The sequence below is a fragment of the Aptenodytes forsteri genome, unplaced genomic scaffold (assembly GCF_000699145.1).
Source record: "Aptenodytes forsteri isolate BGI_AS27 unplaced genomic scaffold, ASM69914v1 Scaffold166, whole genome shotgun sequence".
NCBI classification, from domain to species: Eukaryota; Metazoa; Chordata; class Aves; order Sphenisciformes; family Spheniscidae; genus Aptenodytes; species Aptenodytes forsteri.
This window is the reverse complement of record NW_008796110.1, coordinates 6,864,885-6,874,011: the sequence shown is the minus strand read 5'-3', so window position 1 is coordinate 6,874,011 and position 9,127 is coordinate 6,864,885. Positions and strand designations below refer to the sequence as shown.

The 9,127-nt window shown below is 39.9% G+C and overlaps 1 protein-coding gene across 1 annotated transcript in view; it reads left to right on the top strand.

Moving 5' to 3' along the window:
* The window catches only part of MET (MET proto-oncogene, receptor tyrosine kinase), a 112,099-nt gene that overhangs the window by 94,148 nt on the left and 8,824 nt on the right, over positions 1-9,127 (top strand). The window contains exons 12-16 of the mRNA XM_009286818.2: positions 111-257; positions 2,209-2,365; positions 3,178-3,318; positions 6,079-6,309; positions 8,716-8,796. Coding sequence (XP_009285093.1) covers positions 111-257; positions 2,209-2,365; positions 3,178-3,318; positions 6,079-6,309; positions 8,716-8,796 — 757 coding nt within the window. The remainder of the gene's footprint in view (positions 1-110; positions 258-2,208; positions 2,366-3,177; positions 3,319-6,078; positions 6,310-8,715; positions 8,797-9,127) is intronic.

Sequence of the window (9,127 nt, the reverse complement as noted above, 5' to 3'; positions counted from 1 at the left end):
TTCACAATTGTTTTTCCATTAAAAACATTTTCCAAGGTAATAAAAGGACTTCTCCTTAACTTTTATGAGATGGTTGTGTAATAGGAAATTGATTTTTTTTTTTTTCCAAGGGAAATTATATTGATTCAGAAGCTGTTAAAGGAGAGGTGCTAAAAGTTGGAAATAAAAGCTGTGAAAACCTCCTCCTGCAGTCAGAATCAATTCTGTGTACGGTTCCCAGTGATCTCCTGAAGTCCAACAGCGAGCTAAATATAGAGGTGAGACAGCTACACAACACATGGGATATTAATGCCATTTTTATTATTCTTCCCAATGTCACTATTGAACCTATAAACTTTAAATTCAAGCCTAAGCCTGTGTTTACAGAGATACCTCTATCCCTGTTTGTTTGGGATAGAAATTCAAATAATATAAACTATTTTAAAAGAAATATTAGCATCATTGTTGTTATTACCTGTTTGTACAGATATTTTCTGGAGCCTTAGGCACAAAGCAGGACCTAAACTAAATGGAGTAGGTTTACTTTGGAGCTCACAAGTCGTTTTTTCAGCAAAAAATTCTGCTGCAGTCAATAGGATCGGATCCTTGCTGAAAGAATTTTTTATCTGCTTTTTGTAATTTCCTTTCAATTCTTTTTGTAAGATGCAGACACTTAGGACAAATGTTTGAGTTCTAAATTTATTGTTCTAAAGGTGGTCTCACTAGAGTCATCCAGAGTGCTACTGCAAATTTAAATTGTACACAGTTTTGACTTACTGATTCATAGAATAAGACACAAATCTTTCAGTATCTTTGTATTTTTTTAAAATATAAAAAAAGGAAAATCACAGGGGAAGGGAATTACCTTTAAACTGTGAAATTTGATGATCATGGACTCTGATTCACTGAAAACAGTGGAAACTTTGCCAGTCATGTGTGACTAGGATCAAAGTCTATGCAAGCTCTTTGGAGCAGGGACCATCTATTTTATCTATGTCTTTATGGCATTCATCTCAATAGGATCCTGGGCCATGAATGGTATTCCTATGTGCTACTGCAATCTAAGTAAATAGTAATAACTAATTTGCTTTATTAATACAGTAAGTATTAATTTATTTTAATATTAATTTACTTTGAAAAGTACAAATTAAGTTTCTTGGATGTATCAGGCAAATTATAAAATTAGATGCAGCTCTCCTTTTGGCAAATCTGTTTCCCAGACCTGTAAATGCCTGGTTTCATATAATACTTGTGCATATGCTGCAAATACCTGTTCGTATTTTTACATATGCAACCGGGACTGGCACTATATTTAATCAGTCCTACTATGTGGTATTTCCTTAACTTCTAAGAAACAGGTATGCATGACATGTATTTCGTACATAGAAAAGAACACAACATAAAGGGGTTAAATAAGGTTTCTGCTTGTTTACTGGCAAGGAGCCTCAGAAATTGCAGTCTGCCCAGTGAAGAAGAAAATTTGCTCTTTTGACGGGCAAATCCATCATTACGGTACCCAGAGGAATGAATTCCATAGGAGAAAGAGAAAAGATGGCCAAATGCATTCCAACTGACTGAGCTAGTGCCGTGTGACCTAAAACAGTTTCGCCCTGTTAGCTGCTTGGTGATTGTTTGGCTGTTGATTTTTGGGGTTGCTTTTTTATTTTGCTTTGTTTCTTTAAACTGTCGACAAGCTAGAAGCTGGCAAGGGAGAGGCTCACGTGACCTTGGGAACTAAAATGCAGACGCGCTGTCAACAGAGAGTTTGATGTTACAGCGTATTTATGCCAGGAGGACACGTATTAAAGACATTTGGGCCAATTTTTTTTAACATACGTCTCAGCCCATATATCCATAGACCCATACATTTCCCTGCACCATTTGAGTAAAAGTATGAATTTAGCATGTTGAATTAACATCTGGTAGCAGTGGGACCCTGTTATCCAGAGTGTGTGTATGAGTGCGTGCCATGTGTGTGGTGTAGCACATACATATCTGTGTCACTACCAGAGTTCCTGAAGGCATGTAATGAATCATAAAAATGTAGATCTGCTTTCGTGTACACCAATATAATAATTTCTCCACTCCCAGTGTCCTATCGCAGTACAGCATCACAAAATCAAGATTTAATATGTATGGGACATATCAGCTCATACTTTAGTACTAATAATCTACTTCTTACTTGTCTTTTGAAATTATCACACTGGTTTTTTTCTTTGTTTTTTTCAGTGGAAGCAAGAAGTTTTGTCAACAGTTATTGGAAAAGTGCTGATCCGGCAAGATCAGAATTTCACGGGACTAATTGCTGGAGTTCTTTCAACATCAGTGTTAATTTTTATCTTTTTGGTGTTTTTCCTCTGGAGAAGGAAGAAGAAACAAATTAAAGGTCCATCATAGTCAATTCCATCAAATAATTCCGTTATTATATCTTAGATTTTGAAAACTGACATCAATTTATGCTTTGCTTAACTGCCATGCAATGCCCTGTTGTAACCTGTCAGCAGACGTTTCACAATCAAGTCCAATGTTTAGCTGCATTTCAGCCCTTGGCTCTTGCCTGAGCTGGGTGAAGGGCCACACTATGCCTAAAGGAGGTTTTTGGAGGAACTCTGAGCTATTAGGAAAACTTAGTGACTTCTCTTCCCCAATCAGCCTTGGAAGAGGGGACGAGTAAATGACATGCGTGGAATCACGAGTACTTCAGCTTCATCCAGTTGCCTTGTAGTCCTCCAGGCTGTGCCTAAGTTGTGCAAGACACAGAGCGCTGCGGTGTCCTGGTCTCCTGTTCACCCAAATCAGGAACTTGGTCAGAGTGTGCCTCCTCTCTGGCCCCTATGTCTGGGTTTCCTTCCAGTGGGAACTGCCACACTACGCAAGAGGGGAGGAGGAGGAGAGCTAATATGTAACCAGGTCTTGTTCTGATGCATTATCACAGTCAGATCATGAAGCTGGCCCCAGAGGCTTCGAAGCTCTCTTGGATCCTCCAGTGTGGCCAAGAGTGGGGCTTTAACACAAGTTACAGCAAATCTTGTGCTGTACAAATAGCTCAAGTTCAGGTCCTGCACATGTCTGCCTCAGCAGCAACCCAGCCCTCTTCCCAGCAGAGCAGAACATCTGAACTTAAATAAATACCTAAATGAATGTTGGCACACAGTAAACATGAGGGTTTTCTAATATTTCTTTCTCCTCCCCCTTCAGATCTGGGAAGCGACCTAGTGCGCTATGATGGCAGAGTGCACACTCCTCACCTGGACAGGCTGGTGAGCGCGAGGAGTGTAAGTCCAACAACAGAAATGGTTTCAAGCGAATCTGTAGACTACAGATCAACTTTTCTAGAAGGTACACCTCTATTATGAATCTCTACAGATGATGTTTTATACATCTTGCTTTTTATATGTCTTCAGATGATAGCTATTTTGATCAATATCTTAATTTCAATTTCTCATCTGGTTTGTCTGTGTCTGCATTATTTGGGACTTTGATGCGTTCACAGGCCTGCTATTTGAACTGAACTTCTCAGGTGCTTCCCAAGATTGAGGTGCAAAGGATTTTTACTTTTACTGAGGTTGGGGGAATATATAAAATACTATTAGTAAAAACTCTCTGTCAGTATGCTCCACAATTTATTAGGAGCTAGTGGATATAACGATTTTGTGTTATCATGAGGTCCATCACACCGTGCGCAAATCCACTCTGAAATAAGTGATTTTAAGGATAGCATCGAGTGGCTGGAGGTTTAGTGTGTCTCAGTGACTTCATACAGTCATTATAAGCAGTTCTGTCAGCCTAACATGGGACATGGAGTTTTGTAAACTGATATTCTTTTGTCTGTTCCTGCCCCTCCTATAAAATGGCACATTGTATGATGCAGAAATGTTGATTTTAAAAATTAAGCTAAAGGGATGTGAAAACTGTGACAAATTGAGCGGAGGTCCATGTGTGCTGAGATACCAGTCTCAGAAAACACATTCAGGCCTGTTCATTTTCAGGCCTGTGGGCATGAGGGAAGAATAACGCTATGCTGAATACATTTTTGTGCCTTATAACACCATTTTAGAGCGGGTATTCTCCAGAAGAGCACTCTGCTGCACTTATCATACTACTTTAGGCTGAACCTGTCCTTTAAGACATGTAGAGACCATGTTCTGTGATTACCATTAAAGAGCCTTTAACTATTAGGAGTTACCATATTATGATATTTGAGATATCACAGATATTTGTTAGTCTTGGTATAGACATAGTCTTGTACTATTTCAGGTGCTGCCGTATGCAACTCAATAGAAATCACTCCAAATCCTTATTCCACCTTTGTAATCTCCAATCGCGGAGCTGTTTGAGAGCCAGGCCCGTTCCCAGCTTCCTTTATGATTCTTTAATTGCTGCCACCAGCTCGCACAGGAAGTTTCTTGATTGAAAGATTCCCAAAGGAAAAGGAAAGCCTGTGCCACTGGTTAGAAGGGAAAGTGGTACATGAGACAAGGATCTGCGCAAAGATCCTTGGTGGAAGGTAAATCTGCAGTGGTCCTGGGGCCACTGTGCACTGGCAAAGCACAGCAGAGAGCGCACCCAAGAAGGAGGTGCATTCGCTTAATGTTCCTGTAGGAATGTTCACGTCAATTACTGTCAAAGAATAAAATGACAGGAACATTAGAAAACACGCAGATTTACATGTAGCAGCTGTAAAAATTATTTTGCAGCCATGGCTAGAGTATTTTACCGTGACTATTACATAGATATTTGTCCTTGGTGACATAAATGTGTATTTTTGCTTCTAGATAGAGCAGCACTGAGGTTTTCTCAGCACCTAGAGTGATAACAGCCCTATATGAAAACTTCCCAGGTTTTATACATAAATATATATGGCATGTCTGTACAACAACCTTTTACTCTTTGGGATAAAATATCTGATCATTTCTGTTTTTAAATTTATTCCTTTTTTTTCTTTTTGACCCTGGGCTAAATTCTGCTCACTCATTCCACTGGAATCTGAGGTTTTCTCAGCACCTAGAGTGATAACAGCCCTATATGAAAACTTCCCAGGTTTTATACATAAATATATATGGCATGTCTGTACAACAACCTTTTACTCTTTGGGATAAAATATCTGATCATTTCTGTTTTTAAATTTATTCCTTTTTTTTCTTTTTGACCCTGGGCTAAATTCTGCTCACTCATTCCACTGGAATCATTCCAGACTGGAATTGGTGTAAATTAAACTTAGTTCCTTGATTCTGTTACACAAAATGCTAGAAAAAAATCTTTTAAATAAAAGCAATTTAAAATACCTGAACAACATGCTGTTGACAAAAATAATTTTCTCAAAAATCATTCCAGACTGGAATTGGTGTAAATTAAACTTAGTTCCTTGATTCTGTTACACAAAATGCTAGAAAAAAATCTTTTAAATAAAAGCAATTTAAAATACCTGAACAACATGCTGTTGACAAAAATAATTTTCTCAAACAAATATTCCTTGCTTGACTGAAACATTTTAATTTCTGCTATTTTAAATCAGCTGGCTCATGTTATTTTCATGAGTAGCACCAACTGTATTATCTTCAGCAGTTACAGGATATGAATCACCTCTAGGCATTTCCCTGGTTGAATATTTACCATTGGATAAATACAGCCAGTCACCAGCAGTTTGGAAACCTTCATGAAATGTAAAGTTCCCTACCAAATTAGAACATGCCAATAATAAAAAGTTTCATGTTTTTAATTGTTCACTACTTCCTCCTCCCATATCGCTGTCATTTTTCCATTTTACTCTCATTACTGCCAATTACTAGAAATGCTATAAACTACACATGGCAAGAAGTGACAAGGCTTCATTCCATCCCCTCAGAAAAGTGGAAGTTTTGCCATTTACTTCTGTAAAAGTAGAGCTGAGACAAGGATAAGTTTCTAGTGACACGGTTTTCCTGGAGTTTGGCAGATTAGCAATGCATATTTTCATTTTCCCTTTGTGACCAAAACTTCTGCAAAGCCAAGCCACTTCCAAACTGATAAACTCAAACCCTTGCTCGCCAATGAAATAAAGCTCTTCATTTTCCAAGGAGAAGTCTGAAAGGTTTATAACAGTTTCTGTTCATCTTGCAGACCAGTTTCCAAGCATGTCTCAGAATGGATCGTGCAGACCTGCCCAGTATCCTCACTCTGACCTCTCCCCAATTCTGTCCAGCGGGGACTCAGATTTAGCCAGTCCACTTCTCCAAACTAATGTCCACATTGACATCAGTGCCTTAAACCCCGACTTGGTCAAAGAAGTGCAGCATGTGGTTATTGGTGCTGACAGCCTGATCGTGCACTTCAGCGAAGTAATAGGAAGAGGTGGGTACCACGACTCTTACCTTGCAAACTGCTGTTCTTTTTGCACACCCATTCATTATAAACCATTCTGAATAAGGTGTCTGCACGGAGGTTTTTCAAGCTTTTTACCTCTTACAGCACTGCATCCCACGCACCAAATCAAGGGGAGAACCAAGGGGCTCTCCTTTGAAGTCAGATGAAGCGTTGTGCATTTGATCAGTTGGAGAAGACACCAGAGGGAGGAAGGAGTCTGCCAATTAATGGGGCTCCTTTGAACTCAGAGACTTGCTGGTTCCCCCTCAGCTGCCTCACTCTCACCCTTTTCCAGGCTACGGTAAAGCCCAGCCAGGGCTTCTGGTCCATGAGGCTGCGGTGCAGGAGTGAGGCTGCCGCAGAATATTGCATGAGCCTAAAGGCACACACCTAAATGGCAGGCGATACTGAGGCAGGAGCGCCAGTGACCTTAAACACGGAGCCTGAGAGCTGGCAAGATGGCTACACCACACTGAAAAGTCCTGCAGTCACTAGTGCATTCAGTAAAAGTCCCCATGGGCCAGGTGAAATGCACACACCCCTTTTTCCTCCGCAAGTTTCCCCCAGCTCTGAGAAATTCGCTGTTTGTTTCCTCCTGCCAAAGGCTCTCCATCCCCCCGATTCCTCTCTCATTCCAGCTGCAGTAATGCGTAGCTCCTGATTCACTTCCCCTTATTTTTGTCCCTGATAAAGCCAGTCACCTATTTTTCTGAATTTCTCCCATCAGTCCTATTCCTCTACATCTCCGTAAGCAGGTTCCCTCCTTCTTTCATAGGCCAAGCCAGTATTTCTGTTAGGGGCATTTATTGAACTGTGTACTATTGAGTACCTATTAGTAACCCAAGTAGAAACTGGATTTTCAGTGCTTCTGCAGATCATGCATGACAGGTCTCTTGTTAAGTATCAGAGTACTGATAAAAATTTGGCTATAGATGATATTCCTAATGCCTCTTCTGCAGGAAAATAGCCACAAATCAAACAAACAGTCAGTGTGTTTCTCTTCCACGTATTACACTTCATCATCCCCAAAGCAAGGGTGGGCCTTTTTCTTTTCTTTCTTGTTTCAGAAAAGGCCAAGTAATTTCCCATTTTTTAAATGTTGAAAAATATCTGGAATGACACCGATGTAACTAACCTTTTCTAATTTTCTCCTCCGTAACTAGAAATGGGCCAAACCCAAAAATATTTCAGACACACCCAATCCAAGCATTAGGATTTGTGCCCAGGCTCCAAACAATCTGTGGTCCAATGGGATTTTAGTTGCTTTTGTAAAACAAATTTTGTATTAATTTCACCCCAAGACAAAATCAAAGCCAACTGGGCTCTCACCAGCGCTTATGACTGGAACCTAGTAGAATTAATCAGATAGTCTTGTTCTCTGCAGAACTCACACTTGACAAAAAAACTATTTTGCTTTCTAACTGCAAATATTAATATTTTAAAAGTGTCTAGTAAATAGTACATCTGTGAAGGAAAGCCACCATTACATGTACATAATTTGATTTGGATAAATTAATGCACGTGCCTGGAGCTCAAAGTTCTCTGTGTGTCCCAAACAGGTCAATTTGACTTCTCATAGTAGGTTTCCCTGCTCTGCAGGCTACCCCATTTGCTTCACAGGAAAGCCCGGGATCAGGAAGGATTTCTGCGTCCCTGGCAGTTTATTTCACTGCTTAGACCATCTGCAAGAAGGCAAATTTCGCTCATCATCTTTTAGTGATATTTTGCACTAGGAACGAGGCCATAGCAGAGACCATAGGCTGCCGCCTAGTGATGTGGTCAGTCTGTGATCAGTAGAACAACTCCCAAACCGTTCACGGCCAACACACCACTTTTAACACTCAGCATTTTCCACGGAATAGCAAGACCTGAGAGACTGTAAGCCCACAGTGACCCTCCTTATACACCTTTCCACTGAAGAAGCATCAAGACTGTACAATCCAGTGGACCACTTAGCATGGGCTTACAGACCACTGAGAACCACCGATCCAGTGGTTATGTCAGCTCCTTCTAACTGCTCTCTTGTGCCTTCCAGTGCCCTCCTTTGGCATATATCTGACAAGAGAGCATGGTGGGAATGGGCTGACATGGTTTTTGTGTGCATAGTCATTACAAGAATATGAAGCAGTTGTGGCGCGAGCCTTGTCATTACTTATGCTCTCCATCTAGGTCAAGAAATATCAATTATGCTGCAAATAGAGTTTTCATTTTATGTAATAATGGTTTTATGTAATGATAGTTTTATGTGTTAGTTATGAAGTATACATTACAAGTGTTGGGAATTGGACAGAAATGGAGTGTGATCACTTTCTTAAAGCATAATTGCTACCCAGCGGAAAATACCAGAAAGCTAATTTTACTTATTAAAGCTAATCTTGCTCATTTTTTTCACAGGACATTTTGGGTGTGTGTACCATGGGACACTGCTGGATAACGATGGCAGGAAAATTCATTGTGCTGTGAAGTCACTGAATAGTGAGTTACATGTTTAATACATAATTCCAAGGATAACTGGGGTGAACTAATTAATTACAGTGAAGTGTACTTTCACAAATAAAGATTCTTAGTTGCAGCTGGATCAGATTTATCTCTGGAGCAATTCCAGTGACTTTAGATTACCACGAGGCATTGGTATATATTTGTGCATCAAATGAAATGCCCATCTATTTCCTCTACAAAGAAAAGGACAGAGGAAAATGAGGGAAAGGCAGTGTCATTTTTTATTCTACTGACTAGTGAAGATTTGTTTTCGGAAGTTAAATTGCTAAAGAGCAGGCAAAGCTGCTGGAAAAACAGGAAGAGCTAT